The 26,605-nt window shown below is 41.8% G+C and overlaps 1 protein-coding gene across 6 annotated transcripts in view; it reads right to left on the reverse strand.

Moving 5' to 3' along the window:
* Positions 1 to 26,605, reverse strand: part of ZNF827 (zinc finger protein 827) — a 165,566-nt gene that overhangs the window by 62,940 nt on the left and 76,021 nt on the right. For all 6 annotated transcript variants that reach the window (XR_006887983.1, XM_046656881.1, XM_046656885.1 and 3 more), the window contains exons 6-7: positions 15,292 to 15,531; positions 12,890 to 12,947 (exon numbers count right to left, since the gene is read on the reverse strand). Coding sequence is in view for 5 of the 6 variants with exons in the window: in XM_046656881.1 (XP_046512837.1) it covers positions 12,890 to 12,947; positions 15,292 to 15,531 (298 nt within the window). In the remaining variant the exon portion in view is untranslated. The remainder of the gene's footprint in view (positions 1 to 12,889; positions 12,948 to 15,291; positions 15,532 to 26,605) is intronic.

The following is a 26,605-nucleotide window of genomic DNA, read 5'->3' on the forward strand; positions in this document are numbered from 1 at the left end:
ATTTCTACTGATGTGAGGAGCGAAGCCCTATTATCACCGAGCTGCTCAGAAGAAATTGAGTTGAATGGGAGACAATCACTGAAGGAAACAACATTCCAAATAATTTTCTACCCTGGATGCCAGCTTTATCCTGAATAGAAAGGAATAGATTTCTTCTGAAGGACCCGAGAATTAGAAGGGAGTCACGTTGTATACTAAAAATGCACAGAAGGACCAGCAATGTCATGGGGCAAAGAATGAATGGAGAAATTCTCACAAGTCAAGGCAGCTTAAACCTAGTATAAGGTCTTACCCATAAGAAGATATTAGGTTAACAGAGCATCAGTCTCAGGCCAAATGCACTGATGCTCTGCTCTGCATTTGTATCCACTCACAGCGGGAGGTGGGGAGTGACATGCTTTAGCCCAGAGTTTGGAATGATAAGGATCTGAGTCTGAATTCCATATTCGCCACTTAACAGTCAAGTGACCTTAGTCAGGTCAACAACCTCTCTTGCCTCAGTTTCATCATCGTAAAAGAGGTTTAAAAGTCCCATCTTTATGGGGTGCCGCAAGGGTTGAATAAGATACTTCATGTTAAAGTTTAAGTACCTGCTCAATAAAAAATAGCAACGAACACATATATTGCTTACTAAGTATCTGGTACTGCTGTGAAGTGCTTTGTGTGCATTAGCATCACTTCATTCTCACAAGGACCCTGTGGGGTGGCTACCATTATTATTATCCGTATTTTACAGATGAGGAGACTCAGGCATATATAAGTTATATAATTGTCCCTTCCCATGAACTGAGCCAGGATTTGAATCCAGGCAGGCTGGCATCTCAGTCTGCACTCTTACTGTTAAGCTACCGTGCCTTTTGTGTGGTCTCTTAACATTGAAGCAACTCATGGACAATCCAGAACCATAGATCCTTCTTGGAATGGACAGAGCGAAAAGGAAGAGATAGAGGAAGGAGGGATGAAGGGGAGGTGGGAGCAGCCATTTCAGTGCTCAGGATCCTAGGTACCTGAAGGAGGACTTTTTCAACTGAAAAATAGAGAAAGTGATTTTAGTCTTTACTTCTCTCTAGAAGTTAAGATGTGTCCCAATTTCTTAAACTTCTGCAACCCAGGAGCCTAGTCAATTTACATCGTAAACATTCTCCACTGCCTGTGCCCAATGCCTCTGAGGGCAAGCTCATCTCTGTTATTAAGCCTAAATGAAGAGGGGAAGGTAATGAGGTCATTGGGTGTTTGTAAACCTCCACTTCAACCCAGATATGAAGCTCATGGTAGCACTATGGCTACACAGACATCTGTATATTAATCTTCTGGCCACCTAAATTGCATTCATGTTTGAGGAAGAGGAGAAGGAGCGAAAACCAAACTCGGAGCATGTCCTATACAGCATGTGCTTGTTTAATGGGATTAGATCTCCAATAACGTGGGTCATCTTTAACTCTCCGCTCATGTTCTGAGGACAGAAGACACTGTACTTGTAACTTAGCACTGAGCAATGTAATGTCTAGAATGCTGAGATATTTCTCAAGCTCCTTTTCTTCTCCTGTGCCTGAGCGTGTTTGTGAAGTGCAGAAGCCCATCTGCTCTCAGCGATGCCCAGCTTTGCACTGGACAAAGCTGGCACCTCATTCATGCTGCGGGAACTGCCAGTGGTGGGAGAGGGCGGCAGAGAGGGACGTGCCAGGAGATGGCCGACACAACATGAACCGGGTCTGCATCTTCCCAGGAAGGAAAATAATAAATGAAATGCAGACTTTACAATGTATGTGACTCTGGGGCACGTTTGTACCGTCCTTCATCTGGTAACTTAGACAGTTACGAATTCTTCTAGAAGAGGAGCCAGTTTGGGAGTATTGCATGGCTCTCACTTCCTGACTCCCTAGCTGCCTGAACTTCAGTCATTTCACTCTGAAAAAGCCCCTCTAACAGAAAGTGAGCTAAAGAAGTAGAAAAATGCAAAAATGGTCAAAAAACCGATTTATTTCGAACTACTGTTTTTTGTAAAAAGTTGGTAGAGGAGGAGGTTGAAACTAACAGCTAATGAGCGAGGGAATGGTCACTTATTCTCATTTAACAAAATCATCATCTACCACAACATATTCCCTTTGGGCCTGGTCGAACACAGGCTACCTGGAAGACTTAGCTAATTCGTAAAAATATTCAATAAATACTCAGAAGCAGCATCTGGAAGCTGTTGGTGTAGACTCAGAATCGCTCAACTCCCCCATGACTTTTCCTGCCTTTTGTTACTTAGAAAATACAAAACTTTTATCTACTCAAGTTTCTTTTCTGGATAAAAATAAAACGGACATTGAATGCGTATTTTTCTTTTGCTCCTGTAGAAAATCTAAGGGTTAAAATACAAAAGGGGCCTCCTGTCACTGTGACTGGACAATTCCAGGCATTAGATGACATGGGCTGTAGGGTCAACAGCAAGAGGCTGTAAAAAGAAAAGATTTACAATAAATAATAAAACAGTTCATAAAAGATTATAGCTCTAAATAGCGATACATTTGCTAAGTGCCAATTGTGGCACAAATATTTCCACCTTTCACATCTGAGTGCCAACAGGGAGCTCCACTTCATGCAGAACAGAAAACCCATCTCCTTAAAAACAACCCTCCCTGTGTGCCACCACTGAAACCAAAACGTTACGGGAATTCTCATTTTGACGGCAACAGCAAAACAAAACAAAAAGAAAAAGGAAAAGGTGGATTCAGAATGTAAGAGAAAGTTAAGAGAAAAACTTCATGTTTAGTAACGACACAATAATTTTAAAGGAACAACAGAGAATAAATAATTTTTTTTCTTTCTAAAAGACAATAATCATAACTTTTAGGATAGAACTTCGGGAGGGAAAATAGAAAAGATTAAATGAGGGAGAAAAAAGAAGACTTTGTTCTGTAACAAGTTTGTACCCAGAACCCATAAAGATCTAGGTATTTCAGGGTGGAATGAAATTCTATTAAATGTAAGAGTTTCAGATAAATCATTCTGAAGTGATATTCTGACTTCACACATAGACAATTTTCTCCTTAATGAATATAAAAATTGGTGTATTTTCAAGTAAAAGTACTTGATTATCTATTCAGCTATGTATCATACAACATCACAGGGCTTCAGGATTTTTTCCAAGACCTGGGTAAAATATGTCCAAAAAGATTTAGGTTAATTTTTATTTTGTTTTAAGGAAATTTTAAGAACAAATGATCTGAATTAGATATTTCTCAGAAGCCACATATCATGAACGAAGAGCCAGAATCCCCACTCTGGGCTGGAAAAGTTCTGTGGGAGCCAATGTTCTCTCTCTAGATGCTACCTGTGCCCCAGCAGATCCCAGACCCTGGGCCACCCCCCCAGATCGCAGTCTATCCCTGTTAACAGGGCCCGCCTCAATCTCTACGCAGCCCCAGCTATTAATTCAGGTCACTGAAATACTAGTTTTCTGTACTGATGTATCATGTTATTTTTTAGGAACTAAAATTCCATATGTTTATCTAAAACCATTGTACTGGTATTTTTAAAACTCTGACCTCTGAATCACTTAGACCTTGAGACATACCCCGGGAGTGATACACTGCATTAACATTTTGAAGTGAACAGGAAGCACCAGTTGAGAAAACAATCTTCCATGCCTCCAAAAGCCAAAGAAGAGACAGGCGCTAGACTAAATTATTCCAAGAATAAACCTTACTCTAGCTCAAAGACTTTCTGAACATGTGGAATATGAATGTGACAGATAGAAACGGATACAGGTAATTTCCACATGGAATCTCCATATACATATAATGAAATTAAAGGAAATGAGAACAAATCAGAAATGTTTTCTTTGAACAAAACCTAGACCTTGCTAACAATAACAGATTAAAGTCTTTGCCAAAAGGTTTTCTTTTTAAGCTTTTAAACATATCAAATAAGAAAGATGGAATTATTTGAAGACAAGGAATAGGGCAAATATCTGGATTAGGGTTATAACTATCTTCTCGACATTCCTCAAGTCTTCTAAGGTCAGAAGAAACTTTCTGAGAAGCTGGAATAGCTTGCACGAAAATATGCTCACAACTCAACAACAAAAACACTGCCACACTTTATTTTTAGATATTCCATTTCTAAATAAGATCAAATGACATTATTTCATTTCCAACTTAATTTTCATGATTAATGCAATTTCCCTCATTTTTAGGTAGTGCTTTTTTTGTCAAATATTACTGTCATTGGTTAATTTATTTGCAAATAATTTAGAATAACAGATGGTTAATATTTATTTTTTATATATGTACAGACTATGTGTTTTGTAATATGTTTATAAATGACTGCATTTGAAATATATTAAATGCTTAGTTCCAAAGATTTTGTAAAGAATTTTGAGCACTTTTTAAATCCTGATAAAGTCATTTTTCTCCGGTATAGCAACCACTAAACGTCACTTCGGATAGTATGTGCTCATTCTAACTTCTGGCTTGGGCCCTCAATTTCATTTTGGATGAGATTGTGTAGCTGCTTCTTCTGAAATGGGTCCAGATATTAACATTTTCGGTATAAAAGTCAGTGCCAGTTTTCCTATTAATATTCATGCAGTCAGTTACAAGGGTAATCCATAATGAAAGAAAACAGTTTTAATGGTGCTCATGAACACTGTCCTCCTTTTTCCAACATCACAGAAATGAGGACCCCCCTATTCTTGAACGATTTTATTTATTTACCTGTTTTAATAAAGGAACCCTGGGTGGCAGGTCAGGGGACGCAGAGGTGGAGAAGATGCTCAAGATTAAAAACGATTGCCAGTGTCTGACCTGAAGAGAACTCTGACCATCTGAACAGCAAGGTCCCTATTCAAGCTTAAAAGAGACGCAACAGAGAAGACCTCCCATGGCCCCAGTGGGCTGGGCCTGGGGACCCGGTCATCGATCGTGTTGGGCGCACATATTTTCAAAGAAAGAAAGACTGCAGTGAATAAAACTTGAAATAATAGCTATACATTGGCAAGCTTCAGCTGGGGCATTTATTTACAAATTGAGGCTGGCATTGCAGATTGAGTGGATTTCTAAAAGGGGCTTGTGGGCAGATGAAGAACCCAAGGTCATGCCTTCATTCTAATACCTATATAGGCATCAGATTTTCTTTTTTAATTTTTGGAGGTGACAAGAAGGCTCAGATATGCTTCCTTCTCCTCCTAGTCCATTGATACGGCTGTGCACTTGGCACAGATAGAAACTTCTTGGTAATTAAAAACCAATCACACATGTTGCTAATTTTGTAAGGTATGCAATGGTATTGTGGAAAATATCCTTATTTTTCAGAGACATATATCAAAGAATCTGGGAGTGAATGTTATGATGTCTGGGATGTGATTTAAAATATCGGGGAGAAAAGGATTGGTGAAGTAAGCGTGGCAAATGGTTGTTCAATCTGAGTGATGGGGATACGGCGGTTTGCTTTCTTCTACTTTGTTTTGAAATTTTTCATAATTAAAAAAAAACCCCAATAGCGACAATCAAACAAAAATTCCAACCCAGACAAACCACTAAAGAGAATGATAAATGACAGTAAAAGAAAATATGCACAAGAACAAATGCAAATGCCTCCCCATGAACGAAACACTCGATATCACTAGGAATCAATAAATGAAAAGGTTTTGACTGTAAGATATAATTTTTGCCCTCCCAATTTGTAAAAGTTTTTTTTTTTTTAATGATAAAGCACAGAGACCTGGAAAATTCTCTCCCTCTTTCTCAATAGCTTCTGGTAGAATTGTAGATTCAACCTTTTTGAAAGTCAATTAGACAATTCACAGCAAAAGCCTGAAAACTGTGAATGCTTTTTTGGAGTTGGATTATCCCAGCATCATTCATATTAGCAACAATTCGGGAAAACAAAACCAAACCAAACCCTTGATATCCAAGAGGAGACTGAATAAAGAAACTATGACACATGGAAACACTGAATCCTATAAAAACATTAAAAGAACAACATTGAGTTATGTTTACTGACATGGAAAGAAGATCTCAATATACAGCTAAGTGAAAAGAGAAGATTACAAAACTGTATAGATAGTAGGACCCAATTTTTATAGGAAAGTATACAGATATAAATAGAAAAAAATTCAGCCAAGATACACACCACCAGCTTAGCAGTGGCTGTCTCTGGGTAGCAGGATAGACTATAAATGATTCTTTTTTCTTCTTTACGTTCTCCTATATTCTCTGGAAATAAGTTATTTTTAAAACTTAAAAAAAGCTTAAGTTTTACAGTTTAGGATCCTTTATTTTTAAAGAGAGTCTTAGTCTTTTAAAGAGTAAGCTGAGAGATGATATTATTGAAGGCAGTTGTAAAAGACACAGGCAGAGACAACTCTATCTAAATTATGATCCCACCAGTGTTAACTTCAGGTGCAGATGCCCAAAAGATATGGAAGGAAGAGGCTGTTTAAAATAATACAGAACAACAGAGCATCTTGGGAAGAAATATATATTGGTAAGGTTTTTTATTTTCTTCTCTGAAAAGTACAAATGCCTTCTATTTAGTGTTGTCTTAGAGGCGGGCCAATCAGTACAACCTAACACCAAGTTTTCAAGGAACAATTCCTGTGGCAGCGGCTCTAGCATTCATCCACTGTGGAGCCAGGAAACTTCTCAGGACAAGGAACACAATGCCAGGCCTTGTGGAGGGCCGCTGCAGTGGGAGGCCAGACCGGGGGAGCTGGAGCCAACCGCAGGCCACGGAAGTGAACCTGCACGTCCAGATCGGCGAAATGTCAGCCTGTGGAGGGACCTGGATCTCCCACAGGAATCTGACGTTGTACACAAACAAGGACAACGGGCTTTCTGCTGAGGGGAGCAGGCAATACATGAACAGAGCCTTCTCTGCAGTGTCACAAGAGTCTGTCCTGTGGAAGTTGCAGGGAACATCAGTGAAAAGTGGATGCTCCCTGGCCTGTGGCATCATTCAACAGGGCTTTTAACCCCTAAACAGGAGCCAATCCTTGAATATTTGATAAATTTCTAGTAACAACCGTGGAGACACTCTTGGGAGAAAATCCCAGATAAAAAGAATAGGATTGAAGATGGCACCCAAGCCAAATATACCTTTTGGTCATGTCAACTCTACATAACCTATCAAAAGTGACGAGGAGAGAATATGGGTTCTGGATGTCTACTTATAGAGAGCTACAAATTTATACTTCAGTCCTTACTATTCTGGGTTATAAAAACAAGAGAGAATGCTGTTGCAAGCCAGTAGAAATAAAGTTGGGAGAGCTCATGGAAAATGAAGAAGAGAAAGGCACAGCCCTCTTCAGGTCCTGAAAAGGAGATTTAAATGTGCGTCTTCACAGTAACAATATGCTAAACACTTCTGGAAGCATATTGTTTCAACTGTAACGGTTCAATACAGATGTCACAGATGGCAGGAAAAATGGCAGAGGGTGATACCTACAGGACAATGGAGTATAGGAACAGATAAAAGTACTGAAGAAGGTTTGGTGAAACGCAAAGGATAAAACTTCAAATGTAGCAATGCACTAAGTAGTTTCAGGCTATATGTTCTAAAAAAATAATCTATTGTTTTCAGGGATGAGTTTTAATTTCTCTGAAAAATGAAAACTCAGAGGTAAGTTGAAAAGGACGTATTGCCAATGAAAAGACTCTCAAGTCAACATTTGTGTCAGGGCAGCTACAGACAGCAGTGCAGGCTGTGCACTGCACAAAGGTACCATATCTGGGGGGGCATACTCAACATCACAGACATTGAAGATTTACGTACTTATGATGACAGTATTCCAGTAGATGGCAGTGTCTTGAGGAAGGGTGTTTTTTAAGAATTTGCAATGGCCCACCAACAGTCTTGACTTCACCAAAAAAGCATTGACTGTCCTAACTGAAGGGACTCCATGAAATTAGTAGCAATTTTCATTTTATAGAAATAAAATTCTCAGTGTATTTAATCTTAAAGTCATAAAATACAAAGGATGAAGAAAATATACGGAGAGCTTCTCAAAAATCACCAAGTTGATTTGCCCTGTTTCCTGTTTGTTTTCTTAATTGCTTCTGTCTAATCCAGTGTTCTTTATACGTCATCTTTTACTTTTTAGGTAATGGAACATTATTCTCTTATGCCTTCTAAAAGACAAAAAGGGGAAATTGCACAAATTGAGGCAGTACATCATGCTTTTATAAATTTGTGCAATTCTATTACTGAATCATAAATATTTAAGGACACGCATCCAAATCATCACACAGAAAAATTCTATATCGGACGCTTCCAAGTACATATGTCTTTTGGTAAACACTGTAAGTACCATTATCTAAATCATAGAAAAACAGCCCGCATTTCAAATTCTGAAAACTGGGCAAATTAAATGTTGGTCGGCACAGCATGATATGAGTCTACCTTTCTCTGATGTTCCCACTTCTGTTTTTTGTCTAGTAATGGAGAAAAACACAATTTGGGTAAATACTTCCTTGCTTTTGGAGTAAAGCAAGCCAGGTGCGAGAAGTTTTTCTTATAGGCCTGCAATCTTATATCCCCATGGACACTCAATTATTAATGGGAAAAAAGAGAACAAATAACCAAGAGAGGGTTCTTGGCAGCCATTGTTTGAAGTTCATGGTGTTACACGACATCGAGCATGTCCAATTCACCTGCCAGGAGCTATCTGATTCTTACTCTAGGGTTCCATTTTCCTATTTCGATCTTATCCAGCATCTGGCTGGGTGATGGTCCATGTCAGAAGATGTAGATCTTCTTTTTATTCCATTAAACTTCAGGATCTGGTTATGATATCACGGCTCATATATTTTCATCTACAAATGATCATATTAGCTGGTTATCTGGCTCCCTGTAGAACCTTGGCTTGTGCTGGGAAAGGAGATACAAAAATCAGGATTTCATTAGTCTCTTAAGTGTCCAGTCCCTCTGCTTTCATGGGTCTGGCTGGACTGTCTCCTCATCTCATTTGTCAGGTAGAATGGCATTAAGAACACTCAGTCCACACACTATCTCAAAGAAGATGCACAGCCTTCTTTATACTTAGATTGAATTTTCCAGACTCTAAGGTTAAACAGGCAAAAGAACTGCTGTTTTAGCATTTACAGTGAAGTGCCAGCTAAAGGGCTGCCTCAGTGGAGGTGCCCCTAGGAGGGCAGAGACAAGGGTGGAACGAAGGGATGAGGCCAAGGCATTGGTAAGCAGGACCACATGATCCGATCACCCCAGCTGCTAAGGAGATTGATTTTTCTGCCTGGCTCCATGGTGTGCTTTGGTGAACTGTTTTTCTCCTTTACTTTTGGGAAGACGATACTAATTTAAGCAGCTGAGTCTAAGTTCTTAGGGTGAAAAAAAAACAGGCATTCGCAAACTAGCTCTTAAAATGAAGTGAGGGATTTGCTTCAAAATAATTTGGGGGGAGGGAGAACAAAAGCAGGGGAGAGATGAAACCACATAGGTCATGAATTGATAGTTGTTCAAACAGTGATGGGTACAATCTCTACTTTTGTACATGTTCGAAATTTTCCATTGTAAGAGCTTTTTTAAAGTTAAGAGAGACTCAATGATCTGGAAACTTGCTAGTTATTACGTTCAACCTTTAGCTTCACCTAAACCTCTTTTTAAAAATTGCTAACAAGGACTGCTGTCTAACATCATTTTCTCTCTCCATATCTGCCCATCTTACAACAGAGGTATTAACAAACAGCAGAACCGCCAATGGTCAGCCATGATGAGGGAGGGTTTGATGAGCAAGGAGGTGCAATCATCAGTCCACACGGGATGGAGAGTGAGCTCTACACACATCCACAGCCTTGCTGTTCTCTTGGTGCCTGGGCATGGGAATCAGCACCCTGTGTCTCAGTGGTAAGCACACAATGGAATGCTGAGCTACAGAGCACTTCATCCTGGGTTGCTACACTTTTCCTTAGTTCTTGCGGTTAATGAAAATCAAGATCAATAATGATAAACAACTGTGGGGGAAGTTGTGGGTTTATAAAAGACAAGGAGAGAATCCGCTTCTTTCTTCAGTACTGCACGTTGCTACTCTCTCATTGTTCTCTCGGATATCCAGACCGCAGGAGCAGTGGAGGAACTCAGACAACCACTGGCATTTGGAAGAGCCTGAACTCAATATTGTGCTGAGGCCAGCGTCCCAAAGCTGCCCTTCAGAACTAAACTATCTCAAATGTACCTAGCAACTCTCAAACATGGAAGATTTTGAACTTGATTCCAATCATGAGCCATTGCTCTGGACAGTCAGCTTCTTCTAGGAAACCAAACATGGGAAATCTGATAACTAACCAAACATCCCACTAAGTACTTAAAAATCTGGAGACAGGGAAATTTGGAGGCTGGATATAAGTCTTTTTGAAAACCATCACAAATCATACCTTAAAACATAACCCACAAGCTGACCTTGTGCATACAAAATAAGAGTTCCTTCTAAAACAGGGATCCAAAAAGAAGACAGAGAATTGGCATTTTTTCCCATCCCTGCGATCAGTCAACTCAGGTTAAAGAGGATTTCTTGGCACAAGGCAGCTTGATGCTATTCCACCTGAAGTAATGAAGTGAGAAGGTAAAAAAAAAAAACCTATTTGAGAAGAGGCTAACTGAGCAAGTCACCTACTCAAAGGAAAAATAAAAGCACACCAAGGAGTTTGTAGAAGAACAATAAACCAAGAATTCTGGAACACTGTATCATGCCAGGGGCTCACAGGAAGCACTTTTTCTTTTGCTTTGGGCAAAAGATCTGATTTGGATTTCTTCTTACTCATAATCTCCCAGCAACAGGAGAATTTAAGGATTGCTTCATTTTTGCCAAACGGCTAAAAAAAATTTCTCTTCTAGCCTATAATTATGCTTTAGCTCCAGCCAAGGCAATTTAGGCTATGAGGTACATTTCACTTAGGGGCGAGTCCAAACCTCCTCTTACCTCTTCCCAGAGAACACCTGAACAGCATAAAATAACATGGTCTTGCAGCATACCTTTCTGTTATATAAATATTATCATGTAATCTTAAACACCCAGCAGAAAACCTCCACAGGAGATGCTGCTGGAGTCCTGCCCAGATCTGCTTCATACACTAGCGCAGTCACCCCAAGTTGCTGGGAGGGTTGGTGGCTAACACTGAGTGAGACCTGCCCTCACCATTGGAGCCCCCTCACCTGGGAGGTTACACACCCCTGCTAAAGTTAGTGAATAATAAGGGGGGAAAAAGGGCTGGCCCCCTTGCCTCAGGGCAGGATTTGCTCTGTGGTGCAATTCATGCTCCAGAATTCTCTCTGGGATAGAGCTGAAGCTAGAATCCACCTAAAGCCCCATCCTTGCTCAGCTCCCTCTCCTTCCCTCTCCTGCCCCATCACTTCCCTGCAGGCTCCTCTGAGAGCACTCCCTCAGTAAATAAAGCCCCTTCATAGGAATTCCCGTCTCAGGCTCTGCTTCTAGGGAACCTGACCTGTGCACTTTGAGAAGCCTATGGAAGCAAATTAAAATGAACATTTATTATTTTTAGGCGCCGTCTTTCAATATCTACCAATCCAGACAATTTCATGTGTTTAGACCCATGGGCACAGGCATAGATACTAAATAGTCTTAAGACGACACGTAGAAGGTAGGCTGAAATCCGTGGTAGCTCATATCTCCAATTTGGGCATCCAACTTAAGAGATAAATAGCCTTTCCAGCCATTCATTTCCCAATAAAATGCACAGACCAGATCGAAAGCCCCATTTTCCATCTGTGCGCTTTTATACGGAGACAAGGCTAACGCCACTCTTCCGTGGAAAGTGGAGGTTCCTTTCCTTAATACTATATAAACTCTGTGTGAGGCAAGTTGGCTCTGTTTTCATTGCTGTTTGATATGTGATATTCTTAAATTCAAATTCATAGAGTTAAGAAGAAAAAACAACTCAGATTAAGGTTCGAATGAGCACTGTCCACATGCCTAATGATGCTCTGAGGTCAATTTACACCATATCAAAAAGAAAAACATTCTTTCTCTTTTGTTGCAAGAATTAAAAGCACAAAACCAATCAATTGCTCCCTTCAGGAAAAATCTGTCTAAACTTGCTCAGGAAAGCAAAGATCCTTGACCTAAAGCCTTCAGAGGGAGAGGTCACACCTCCCCACAGTAGTGGGGTCTGTGCTTGTCGGCGCTGGCCTACAGCAGCTCAGGGCTGGGGGGCCTTGCAGGGCTGGGATGAGCAGCAGCACTGGCTGGTCCTCCTCCTTTTATGTGGCAGACTGATGGGCAGCCCACTCTGGCTGACCTCCCCAAACTGCCTTTGGCAAATGGGAAGCTTCCTTACTTACAGCTATTAGTGATATCAGTTTTCCTGCAATTTTTAAAATCATTGTCTTTCTTCTGCTTTTTAAATGTGTGACCTCCTAACAACGCTGTGAGGTGAAAAGTTGGGATATCCTCGGTGCCAAATTATCAGCCCATAGCCGCAGAGCTACTTGGGAGCCCAGCTGCCATAAGAACCGGGGTCTACCAGCTGAGGGAGGCTTTCCAGAGACAGAGACCCAGCTCCCAATGACACAGAGGCCCAGCTCCCAATGACAGCTGTGCCACCCATTCAAATTCCCAAGGCAAGAAACTTTTGCAAAGTTCTGCAAAATGACATCTACTTCACGAAATTATTGCAAGGAACAAGTAACATATGGAAAACTCCCCAGCAAAGTGACACCTATTAGGGGTTTAATAAATATTAATGGTCTTCCCCTGGGTGTCCTTGTTTTCTGTATTGTTTCCACCAAATGAAAATGGAGGTAAAGGGCGGGAATCCTGGGAACCCAGTGGGAGAAAATGGTTTGGGGAACAAGGTTCTACACGTGATGCGGACCCGATGGCCCACACAGGGGCATTGTGAGGGGACCCTGCACGAAGGGGCTTGCCTACCTGGTGGTCGTCCGGATGGTGTTTTCTTTTGTGTGACTGTTCTCTTTGCTTACTTTTTCTGTAAGGAAAAGAATGAAACACAGACTCTTAGGGCCTTGTCACCCAGCTTGCGTTTTTAAGGCTTAAGCAGAAACATCCTCAACATTTCTCCTTCTTTTTTGTGGTTTTCTTTTGGTTTCTTTTTTAAACATCCAAACCCTCCCTGTCTTACTGCTGAGGGCAATGATCAAAAGCATGTAGATGGCACCCACAAAAATATTTCATTAAAAAACAATCAAAGGGAAACAGTTGCTGAAAAATTTCAACTGTGTTGTCTGATTTTAATTGGGCCTGAGTAGGTACATGTACACATATACACACAGACACACACAGATGTGCACAGTTATTTCCACTCTGTCTTCCCGCAGCCGAAAGTCTCTGCTTTCCTCTGATTCAGCACGAAATCTGCAGTTGTTGCAACCGTTCCGCTTCTGACTTTGATGACAACCTTTAAGCATTTTGTATTGTCAGGCCCCTTTGTGGAAAGGCAATATAAAAAACAGCCGTAAGACCCCTGGGTGCTGCAGCCATTGAGTGCTTATTCTGATAAATGTCACTAGGGACAAAAAAATATCATTAGACAAGAAGAGGTAAACCCTGCCTTACTCTGTCTTGAGGTCTGTATCTACCAGCTGTCAGAAATTATTTAATTAGCTTTCAAGAACACAAAAGTTGAACTCTGGCCTTCCCGATCCAGTTCAAATGTGAGGATTCTGCCCTGACTGTCAGAGCTGCCAATGGCTTCTTTTAAGTATCCAGAGAAAACCTGGCCAACTCTACTCCGGTTTCAGATTTCAACAGCAGGGCGAGTGAAAAACTCCTAATCTTACGGATTTGAGAAAAAATTTAAACAAAGATTTACAACATCTGTCCCACACTTTGTAACACTTGTCTGAAGCTGCTGTGTGCATGTTTGCGTGGACAATTCCTTTCTGTCCACTCAACCGAGACAACGAGGGTGAATGTGGATTCAGAGGCAGCTTCTTTCAGAGAGCAGGAAATTGGGGCTTCATGACTTGCCTGAGGTCACCCAGGCAGTCAGTGACAGCGCCAGGGTGAGAAGTTTTTAGCTGATAGTAGACCGTGATAATGTACTGTGAGAGAACAGACTTTCTGAAAAGAACCACCCTGGCCTCATTCGGGCACATTTTAACTGCTACATCATTTTCAAAGTTATATTGTTTTTAGATATGCTTTCAACCTGTAAAAAAAAAAAAAACTCTTCTATGTTTTGGAGCTTGCAAAGATCTCTGTGTCCTATTAAGTTTACTAAATTAACTATTTCCACCATGGCAGAGCTCTGCACACACACAGTCCTCATTTGAGAACACGGGGCCGTCATTTTCAGCACTGATAGTTTCACAGCCACGGGGTGTGTCACCAGGTCAACCAGAAGGTGAACTATCACGACAGACACGGAGTCCAGCTTCTTTTCTCTTTCCTGGTATTTTTCTTAAGAGAGGAAAACAAGTGAATACTTAAATAAGGAGGCCTTTAATGGGTGTTTTAAATCTGTTGTCCATAAGAAAAGAGTTGATCAAATATTGGTAACAAACTTTACTGACGCATGAACTTCAATATGCAGGCCAATGCTTGACTATGACAAGGTATCTGTATTTCTACATAAATCTGAATCTTATATGTGTGTGTATCATCCTTCTCAATCATGTTCAAACAATCACAGCATATTAAATTTGTTAAGGACGAAGAGTACGCACCTTGAAAGAATTAACAAAGGGAACAACTTAGGTACTAAGACCCTCAACTATTCTATCAAGACACTTAGCTGAGCTGGTAATGACTGCACTTTTAAATTCCAAGTATTCAAAGTAGAAACAGTTGGTTTACAGAAAATGTTCTACTAGGTTATAGCTAGATAAGGGTCTTCATACTTTCATCTTTTGCTTTCCCCTTTCCTTGATTTTTTTTTTTTTTTGGCAAGATACAGTAAAATCTCATTAATTCAGACCACGCTAATTTGGAATTTACGGTAATTTAGTCACCGTTGGAGTAAATTGAAGTTTATCTTTTGCACATTAGGAAAAAAAAGGCTGCTAATCAGATAAACCGCCTAAACAAAATTAGAGGTGAGATGTTTAGCCCAGTCCACAGGAATCATTTGCACAGAATTGAACAGAGTTCTAATTTCAAATGATTCTTAACTATTTATTAAAGAAAGTTTGGCAGGAGTTCTACTTGGTAACATTTTATTAACTGTTGGTTTGAGTGGCAGTATGCATATTAAAGTAACAAAATTGATTTCTGTCTAAAAAAATCCTATAATGTGGGTGTTTTTACTTTGTTACAGTGGCTTTCCTTCCAATTATTCCCAATTATTGACATTTTTCTGCACCTGCACATACCTGACAGTTGAAAGAGGAGCTCGGAAGCCATCTTCACAGAGATATCTTGACTGAAGAGGTTTCTCTCTGGGGGCACTCTGCCCTCTGGCATCTTCTGTAAGGGTTCGGTTTTCTCTCGCCCGATTAAAGTGCTATAGCCAACATTCCGGCTGGGTGATATCGAGACATGCGAGTCCTGGATGTCAACCTCCATGGGTTCCTCTTTAATCTTCACCATCTGAGTTTCCTTGTAGCTTTCCGCTGCAAGCAGGTGAATGAAGAGAAACAAAAACACCAGAGTTTCTTAATTCCGAACCAAACCCAGTTTCTAATCCCAGGGAGAGCTACGAGGATTGCGTCAGGGAGCAGTTTAGAAGACAGCTGCACGGCACACTCACCCACCTGGTTCCCTGAAAAGGGAGGAAACTGAAGCCCATAGAGATTAAGTGACTTATCCAAGGCCACACAAATAGCAAGAGAACCAGGCTGAAGTCTCCAGATCTAGAACTCGGGTTTCCTAACTAGGGTCTCCTGACTACTCCCAGGCACCCTTCTCCTCTGCCTGCTTCTTCCAGAACGGATGGAGAACATGGCAAACATCTGTCATTGTTTCATAACTTACTCAACTTCAGTGACTCAAATATGAGCAAGCATAGTAATACCATGATTTTCTCCCTCTATTTTTAAAGTTCTGATCGATATTTTTTCTTTCTCTTCTAGGGCACTGAAATTAAGAAAAGATAAATAAGGTTGATTCAGCTGAGACATTTACACCTTCTAGGAGATAGTAATCCTCAAGACCACCTAGGAAGTTAATTGCAGCCCAAGGATTAGCATTTAGAAAAACAGCAATCCTACAGGTTATAACAACAATTCAATTCACTGACTGTTCTTGCTTTAGGTGTGACTATTAGATGCTTCTAATATGCATTCTAACATGCATTCACTTTGCAAGATTGGAGTGTCTTTATGTCCATGTGCCCCTTAGAGCTAATGACAGAATATCTTTGAAACCAGGTGGGGCAATTAGCCTAGCTATGTATTTGGGTGATTTTAAAATAAGGCCACACTTTCAAATCAATAAGGATTTATTAGTAACTGCTGTGTACTCAGCACTCTGGAAAACAGGAAACAAAAAGCACTCAGATAGATAGACAGATAGATACATCATGGACAGACAGATAGAGTAGTAGGTTGAATGGCTGAAGATATCTCTATGTCCTAACCCAAGGAAGCTAAGAATGTGACCTTATTTGGAAAAAAGGTATTTGCAGATGTGCTTAAATTAAGGATCTCAAGATGAGATCATCCTGGATTATCCAGGTAGGCCCGAAATCCAATGCCAAGTGTCCTTATAATAGACAGAAAAGGACAAGACACAGACACAGTGGAAAAGGCCATGAAGACCAAGACAGTGCTATAGACTGAACGTTTGTGTCTCCCTCAAAATTAATACGTGGAAACCTAATTCCCAATGTGATGGTATTTGGAGGTGGGGCCTTTGGGAGGTGATTAGGTCATAAGGGTGGAGCCCTCATAAATGAGATTAGTGCCCGTATAAAGAAGACCCTATAGAGCTCCCTTGGCCCTCTGCCATGTGAGTACGCAGCAAAAAAATGCCTGTCTGTGAAGCAGGAAGAGGGTCCTCACCAGACACTGAACATTCAGACTCCTCAATCTTGGACTTCCTGGCCTCCAGAACTATAAAATAAATTTCTGTTGTTTATAAGCCCCCCAGTCTGTGGTGCTCTGTCACAGCAGCCCAAAGAGACTAAGAGACAGGGACTGAGTTATGCAGCCATAAGCCAAGGATTGCCTGGAGCCACCAGAAACTGGAAGACTCAAGGAAAGATTCTCTCCTAGGTCTTCAGATTTCACACTGCTGGCTCTCAGACCCCGAGGGAATAAATTTCTGTTGTTCTAAGCTACCAAGTTTGCGGTAATTTGTGAAGGATGGCTGGCTGCATAGATAGATATAACAATAAGAAACAATACAAAGCAGGTGCTGATCTGTGGGACAGTCAGGAGACGTGAAAGGGGAAATCTCATTGCTGTAAGCTGGGTGGTCAGAGGAAACTGGTTTTCTTGCAAAGTATGAAACAGGCGAAAGTCAAGTACATGTACAGTTTATTGATTTGCAGTAAAGAAGACAGAAGAGCTTTCAAATTAAATGATCAAAATTAATATGGTGCTATCACTACGATCTTATGTAAGAAATGTGCTAATTGTTCTTTTTTCTTCCTGACATTTTACACATGCTTCTCAGGGAAAATGACTTGTTTTTTGACAGCAACTAAACTGCAGGCAACTGTTATATTTAATTTAGATCCCTTCCCCCTTTCTCTATTCCTGCCAAGCTGTTTTTTCTCTGCATGTCTGTGAAGCTCAAAAAAGCCCCAAGTTCATTGATTGAATCATGCTAAAAAAAAAAAAAAAAAGAAAAGAAAAGAAGAGTATAAAGCTTTCCAAGTTACACGGTTAGCTTCTTTGCCTTTACTTCCAGTCCATCTGATTCATTCTTGAGTACTGACCCCATCCCCTGCCCCTTTAGGGACTTGGTGACCTGACAGCTGACCTGACCTCCTGCCACATCAGCCATAGGTGCATTGACAATGCACATTTCCCGTTTTGTGTTTCTTCCAAGTTGTTCATATTTGGGAAATGACAGTAGGGTCAGTGTCACAGGTAGGTAATGATGTCTCTGAACCCTCCACGTCATTCCAAGGCCTGAAGGCAAACACGAGGAAATACTAGAAAGGGATTCATTTAGTTAAAAAAAAAAATCTCAACAACATAAAGAGCAAAGCTAGAAAGATGCTTCATTATTCATCTCCCCCAATTCCTTTCCCCAGCTTTGCTCTTGGATTAAACACCACCTGGCTATACATACCACTGAATTTAATAAAATCGGTTTTTAAAAGCTACTTGGGATAATTTCAAGTATGATTTCTAAGAAGTGCTTTCTGCTCTTTCCAGTGACAACTCTTGACCTTTCAAAAATGCACAAAACACTGATCATTGATAAAAACCTTTAGCACTCTTCATCGACACGACAGACTCCACACACACAGAGAAGAGCTTCTAACTGACATCTCAATGGGAAGTGAGACATAACACAATAAATATTTTTATAGTCCTTGCTCTTCCATGCAAGAGCATTGCTGCCAAGTGTTTTCTTGCCTTTTTTTAAAAGCAAGGTTTCGCACTATTGACATTTGGGGTCAGATACTTCTTTGTTGTGGGAGGCTGTGCTGTGCATTGCAGGATGTTTAGCAACATCCCGGGTCTCTACTCACTAGATACAGGCAGCATTGTCCCCGTAGTTGTGAGAACCACAAATAACTCCACACACTGACACTATCCTTTGGGGGCAAAATCACCCCAGCTGTATAGTTTTTTCCACACTCTAGTTTTCAACCCCCATCCCCCCAATTTAATCAGCACCCAAGGCAACGAAGAAAGAAAAAGCTCCTCTGAAGTTCTAGCTTAGGCTCTGCCCCGTATTAAACACCATCTCAGCTGGGTGCCGGGACAGGCTGGCCTAGGATGCAGGAGGCAGGCTGACTTGGGGTTTCTGCTGCAGATCCCCCTTGGTCCAAGGCCAGCTCTCTCCCTTTTGCCTGGGGTGTCCTAACAACAATGGTTGTGTTAATCATTTCACCCACTCTTAGCCTTGACTCCCACGCCCAGGGACATGTCTACACATCCAGGATTTTACTCTTTCCCAACATCTTCCCCCCTCACACACACTGTGAATCCTTTTAGAATCTCTTCCTAAAAGAATAGTATAAATACTAATTTTACCCCAGGTGGCCAATACTGCTATTCCAAAAAAGAAACTTGCACATGGAGAAAGATGAGGGACCCGTGTTAACAGTGGGTAATGCCTAGGAAGTGGGTTGTGGGTGACTGTTTATTGCAATGCTTATTTGTATTTTGTAACTGTTTCATGACAAATACGGATATTTTATCATTTACCTAAATTTTTAAAAAATGAAAAAAAATTATCTATGTCCATAAACAAATGGTATTGCCAATGCCCCGTAGCATTGGAAGAGTGGTTTGTGAATCAGACAAGCCCTATTCAAACTCTGCTTGGTAACAGAAGGGAAAGAAGCAACAAGAATATAATCCGGTCTTTTCTACCTTCAAAAACACAATACATATCAGCTATCAAACAGTATTATTTCATTCATCAGTCACTCGGTCATTCTGCAATCTTTTTTTAATGTCTGCTATGTACTAAGTACTATGATGACCTGTAGGATACAGAGGTAAGGAAGGCATGCTTCTTGCCCTCAAGCAGTTTAAATCTAAATGAATGTTCAGACAAGTATAAAGAGCCCTGTAATAAAAAAGGTAAAATTAAAATCCAGTGTGGGAAGAAGAGCCAAGGAAGACTGTGAAGCAAAGCACAAAGGGGGAATTGTACTCGACCCGGGTTTTCAGGGACTGTCACGTTGTCTGGTTTGGCTGGAGGGCCCATACTGAGAGGCAGAACTGGTACCTTGAATAAGCAGGACTCACAGGGTGTCAACATAAAAGCAACTCTATTTTTGTCTTGCATTGTCTCTTTAAACCTGCCTGGTAGGAAGAGCTCTTTTGCCGTCCCTGAGTGCAGACTCAGGCAGGCTCATAACCTGACCATTCTTAGATAATACAAAGGCTTACATGGCCCCTTTAAATGACACAATGGTCACCATTCAGAACCCAGAAGGCCCAGTCCCATGTGTTAATCCACAGTTACACCTTCCTCTAAAGGTGATCCTGCCCCTCCCCGGAAGAGTCTGCAGGCGTCTGTGGGGGGGGCCAGGGGAGGGGAGGTCGGCTCCTCCTCTCCTTCTTGTTGCCTTCTCCCCATCACTCCCCTTTCACACCCTACAGAAGAGCTAGAGAAGGAGGAGGGGAGGGAGGCGAGGTGAGGGAAAGGAAAGGTCTTACCCCACAGTCCTTTTCTGGAATGATTTTCCCCTCTTTAGGCCAGATGGTTCTCTCAGGGGATTTGCATATGGGGTCTTCAGAGACCTTTAACTTCGAGGCTCTCTCCCCTGCACTTCCCTTTACCTGGCTGAACTCCTTCTAGCCTGGGGTCACTTATTTCATCCACTGCCCCACCACCACCCCAGGAAGCCACCTGTCTGCTTCCATCTCCCTTTGTGTTGAGGTACCATCAATGTCTAGGCAGCCCCACTGGACTGCATTTAAGACAACATCCAGGCCAGCCCTCCTGTGGGAATTTGATATATGTTGAGGCCACGGGAAACAGCTGCCTCTCGCTTTGATCAGAGAAAAAGGGTAAGTTCAGGCCCGATGCAGCACAGCATCTCTTTCAGTCAGCCACCAAAGCAGTGTGCCAGCCCATTTCTCATTCTCTAGACTTCCCCAGCAGACATCAGGACCAGTCCACTAGGCTCCCCAACTGAGGAAAACACATGACAAACTTCCCGGATGATGTCCCTTAAGACGTGCTCTCTAGATTTGGGGTGAGAGGCCAGTACCCCCTCCCCATCCCTGCAAACCTGAAGCAGGGGGATCACAGCACAGCTCTCTCCAAAATCCCCTCCCCCCGACCTTCAATAACCTCTCACTTTTATGCTCTCTCAATTTGGCCAAGAGGTCCAAGGCTTTGTGAGTGTGTGTGTGGGAGAATGTATGTAACATAAAATTTATCATTTTAACCATTTTTAAGTGTATGGTTCAGTGGCATTAAGTACATTTTCATTGTTGTGTAGCCATCACCACCACCCATCTCCAGACCTTTTTCATCTTCCTCAACAGAAACTCTACCTATTAAACAATAACTCCCCGTTCCCCCTTCCCCCAACCTCTGGCAACCACCATTCTACTTTCTGACTTTATGCCAAGAGGATTTTTTTGTTTTTTAATTCTCCGTGCTGTAACTTTGGTGCTGAAGCCAAATCTTCCATTTAACATACTGTTTAACAAAGAGTGTCAGGTTATATTCCAGAGAAACAAAACTGGGGAGGTAGGGAAGGGCAGAATATGGAATCTTAGGTGCTAGGCCTGGAAACTTGTACTGAATGGGGAGCCAGCGAGGATCCAGCCATTGGGAGATTTGTGCAGGGGAGAAGCATGATCAGATGACATTTCAGAAGGCCAATCTGGCAGTTGCACTTCAAAGGGACAAGAGGAATTGGAAATGGGGGGGGGGGGGCCTCGTGTTAGACGCTTACTGTAGTAATCCAAGCAAGGAAGTGATGAGGACCTGAACTAAAGATCATGAGGATAGAAAAGATTCACAAGATATTCTAGAGGTTGAATGGGGAGGAATTGGTGGTGGACTGACTAGGAGTCTGACTTAAGAAGAGACCAATGTGAGAGAAATTATGAAGGAACTTTGTACATGGCTGGAATAAGGGGTAGTGTGATTAGAAAAATAATTCTGTGACTTTTAAGCCTTGAGATTTGGAAGATGCTATTAATAGGAGTAGGAAAATAGAAAGGCTAGGGAGAAATACACAGGGAAATTTTCAGTTTTGTTTTAGCTGAGTATTTATGGTTCCTACAGGGAGTGGAGGTGGTGATGGCTTATGGACAGTAAGAGAAGAACCACCAGTGACACAGAGATGGGAAGTCACCTGAATCCAGGGGACTAGGTGAGTTCAGCAAGGGAGAGTGAGTAGAGAGCAGTGGATGGGGTGGAACTGTTACCATCCACTCTTACAAAGGAGGAGGAAGAAAAGAAGCAAGGAAAAGAGGTGGAGAGGGAGTGGTCCAGTGTGGTGGTCCAGCGCATGGCACCCAGAGAGAAGGAGAGAGGCACCATCACAAGAGCCTCCTGCTTCCTGCCTCCGAGCCTGGCAGAGGGCCCCCTGCACTCCTGCCCTTGGGTTCCTGCATCCTTACAAGGGCTCCTCTTAGTTTCTGTCCCATGTAAAGCCCCAGCCCCATTTTCCTCGCATCCTCTCTCATTGCCTTCATGCTCCTGCAATACTGAAATATCCCAGTTGCCTGAACATGTCATGCTATTTCTCACTTTATCTCCTTCTTAAAAACCCTGCTAACACCATATTCAGATTTCAAAACTATTTAGATGTCCCTTTTGTGAGCAGCCTTCCTTTATCCTCACCAAATGGCACCTTCTCCTTCCTCTGTCCTACCTCTAGATTGTAAGGTCCTTGCAAATATTGTAGTGCATTGCAATTATTATTTACAGACAGCTTCCCCTCTGGACCGAACTCTCAGGGGAGAGGTAGATTCGTATTCATCTTTCAGAAAGATGCCCAAGACTTTGCACGGGGCCTGGTACATTCAACGTGCTTAATGTATTTTTGTCACTCGCCTCACCTGAGGCAAAGCACACAGTAGGCGTGTAATGCTATTCTCCTTTCCTGACTCCTCAGTCTGCCGTAGACACTCACACATGCTATGAATTTAAAACAAACATGAAAGGATGAAACACTGGCCATGGCACTGAAATAAACAATAACGATTAACTGCTATCATGATCCTGACCTAGTATTTTAGAATAACAAGAAGCTTACAGAGCCTCTAGAAGCAATGCCAACTATGCCATGCAGAAACAATTCATCTTCTAGAGTGATATTCCTGTCAATCAGATAAATTAAAAATCTTTCATCTCCAACTTGCCATCCTCAAAGATAAAAAGTTCTTGGTTGGGCACCGTCCAGGTGTGAGAGTTGACTCCTGTAGGCATCAGGTTTATTACTTAATACTTTGGGAACAACAATCCAGGCCAAAAGGACGGAACTGAAACAAACGAGCAGGAACAAGAAATGAGATTCCATGGCTGTTGCAGGGCCTGGCAGCCGCTGGCATCTGATAAAGGGAGCTGCCTTCTCCCTTTACTTTCTCTTACTTGCTTTGCCCTTGCCAAAATCAAAAGGCATTGGAGAGCTGGGCTGGGTTTCCTTGGTGGCACAGGGAGAGACCAAGCCCCACACTTACTGGAGCGGAGGCAAGGGTGGAAGCAGAAATGGAAAGGCTATTCCACAGAAGCCTGGCACTCTGCATTGGACTTTGTCTTCCCAGAGAGAAGCAAGGTGGGCGTGAAACAGCCTTGAGTCCAGCAGCCATTCTCTCACCCTATAAGTGGAGTTAGGACCCCAGGGAAATGGAGATAAATGTAGCTCCATTCTTGAGATGAGAATCAAGAACCTCAAGTTTAGACGCTGAATGTTATTCTTCCTTTTCTCTTCTTCACCTTACCCTGCCTCTCTCTCTCGGAGCTATCACACGGAACACAAGCACATGCATACCAAGGCAAGTTTTATGTTCTTAAACGACTGGATTGGTATATGCTTCTCCAAGGGAAGTTATATATTAAATTTCATTTTTCTCTACAACGTGGCCGTTGGGTCATTCTTACAATGCCCAGAGTGCAGCGGGCCCCAGCAGGGAAAAGATCCTCAAGGCTGGGCTTCTCCATGGGTGTTGCCGCACCCCAAGGGGAGGCAACACAAGCTCTGATCAGTTTCTTATTTTCCCTAATGGACATGTTGGTCAACTGTTCCTGTGGAAAAAGAGAGGAAACACTCCCCAAGAAAGAAGACAGTGGTGCGGCAGATTTTTCTCTACTTCTCCTAACAGACAGGAACCTTCAAGAAGAGCATTTTCCACTCCCCTCTTCTTGGAGAAGCAGAATGGGAGATTTAATACCTGGAATGGGTAAAACGCATGTTCTCTGGACTAGAAGGTAACAGGCTCAGTTGAGGGCAAGGGTGCTAAACGGTGTGAGGTGGGGAATTGAACTCCCCCCTCAATTAAAAAAAAAAGGGAAAGAATAGTATTTTTCAACAGAAGAGCCCTACCCTGACCTCCAGGGCGCACACACACACTCCACACATTTCACCCAGAACTGCACAGGACTAACTGAGCAAACCATGGGACCAAGCCAATGTCTATGAGGAAGACAGGCAGAGATGTGTAAGAAATTTAAAAACTTACTAAACAATTAATTAAATGAAACCATCTTTTCCAGGTGACGAAACCAATCTCCATCGTAATTTAAACATTAGGAGAATTTTGTTTAAAATGATGGGGCTAGGTTTTTTGTACGCCCCTTCCTTCTTTTTTTTTTTCTCTCTCTCTCGCACACACGTATCACAGTTCTGATTCCTAAAACAATTTGAAAGATATCATCAGAATTGGACTTTTGACGTAAACTACCAAAACCATAAATTAACTAGTGTTTCCCCTCTCTATCAGTATATTGCTTGGCAACTTAAGAAGGAAAATTAACAAACATTTGAAGAACTACCTATGCACACTAGAATTGACAATTTAGTAGACAGAGATAAACAGAAGATCAACTTAGAATCAAGTTTTTAGAAACACACACTGAGGACGCCCAGGTGCTCCATTTTACTAATTGTTCTGAATCTGCAAGGAACAAATATGCCCTAAAAAAATGGAACTTAAACTTTAAAGGTGATGAAAAGTTAGCCAGACCTGGAAGTTGTCTTTCAGGGGTCCCAGAAACATCTCATTTTCCATCAGAGCAAAGTACTTGATGCTTTACTCTTCTGTCAATTTTTAAATTAGTCTTTGCACTCCCTATACCAGCAAGCAATGCAACAGGTCCTGGCCTGATAAGACTCCACTGGGCATTTGACGGTGTTTTCAGACCGGCTACAAAACAGGGCCCACAGCTGCAGCACAAGTTTTGAACTTGATTCAAGGTGTGATACTGCCTAGCGGTAAACTACACAGGAGGCTCCTGTAGCATATAGGAAGGTCCCTCGGAGTAGTCATGTGGAAGATGATCACAAGCCAGCATACGTCCATCACACACAACAAATTCCGCACTCAATTTCACTTTTGTCCAAATGACAATCAAGAATTAAAATCTTTCAGGGGCTGGCCCCGTGGCCAAGTGGTTAAGTTCATGCGCTCCGCTGCAGGCAGCCCGGTGTTTCGTTGGTTTGAATCATGGCACTGCTTGTCGAACCACGCTGAGGCAGCGTCCCGCATGCCACAACTAGATGGACCCACAACAAAGAACATACAACTATGTACTGGGGGGCTTTGGGGAGAAAAAGGAAAAAATAAAATAAAAATAATAAAAATAAAAAGAATAAAAAAGGGGACCAGCTCCGTGGCCGAGTGGTTAAGTTTGTGTGCTCCGCTGTGGCGGCCCAGGGTTCGGATCCTGGGTACGGACATGGCACCACTCGTTAGGCCACATTGAGGCAGCGTCCCACATCCCACAACTAGAAGGACCTGCAACTAAGATATACAACTGTGTACGGAGGGGGGGGGGAGGGGGGTGGTGGTGGAGAGATAAAGCAGAAAAAAAAAATTGGCAACAGTTGCTAGCCCAGGTGCCAATCCTTAAAAATAATAAAAAATTTAAAAAATTTAAAAAAAAAGAATTAAAATCTTTCAGTCACTGGGGGCTCTGGGGGACCAGCTTCTCCAACCAGTGGAGGATGTGCAGGCTCAGTCATTATCGGCTGAACTCTGAGTGTGTCGGTGTTAATGCAAAACCTCTCCCCATCATCTTGTTTTCTTTTCATTTGATGGTTTCATGAGAAATTAGCTAAAGAGGTGCATTTAAACTGCATGTCTGCCATCTGGTAACATTCCAAATGATCTCATTTCTAAAAAATTAACCCATTTTTCATCTAATGTTCAGAATATACCTTCCTTGTCTCACATTAAAAAAAAAAAGGGGGTCAATTAAAAGTATCTGATATAACCTTAAAGCTATTTAACATTATTATCCTTTGCCGTTTAATAAATTTAAGCCCTGTCTACCTCATCTATTGTGATTAATAGGCCTTTATATATCCTTCTATGAACTTGAATGTGTGGGGGTGGGGTGTGTGTGCATGCGTAGGTTTTAAACAAGATTTCTGAAAGATTCATTTTCAGACATAGAAAATTACCAAAAACGTGGCCAGTCCAGTGGCATAGCAGTTAGGTTTGTGTGATCTGCTTTGGTGGCCCAGGGTTTGTGGCTTTGGATCCCAGGTACAGACCTACATGCTGCTTATCAAGCCATGCTATGGTGGCATCTCACATACAAAATAGAAGAAGATTGACACAGATGTTAGCTCAGGGACAATCTTCCTCAAGAAAAAAGGAAAAAAAATTATCAAAAGGCAGGGTCCATTTCTGTCAAATGATGGGTTGGCCACTGCTTTATGCACAAAAAGGAGGGAAAAAGACAGAGGGAGTCCTTAACGCCCAGAAAGATGAAGGAGCAAGTGAAGAGTTAAGTCAATAACTGCGAGCTTTACCAAACTTTTAAGTATTTTCCACTCAAAGATGGTGAAAGGGCTTTAGTATATGCAGACAAGTTTAAAATGCTTTTCTTAGGTGGTGCTAAAAATTACTGAGTCATGTCCCA

The sequence above is a fragment of the Equus quagga genome, chromosome 3 (genome assembly GCF_021613505.1).
Source record: "Equus quagga isolate Etosha38 chromosome 3, UCLA_HA_Equagga_1.0, whole genome shotgun sequence".
Classification (NCBI taxonomy): domain Eukaryota; kingdom Metazoa; phylum Chordata; class Mammalia; order Perissodactyla; family Equidae; genus Equus; species Equus quagga.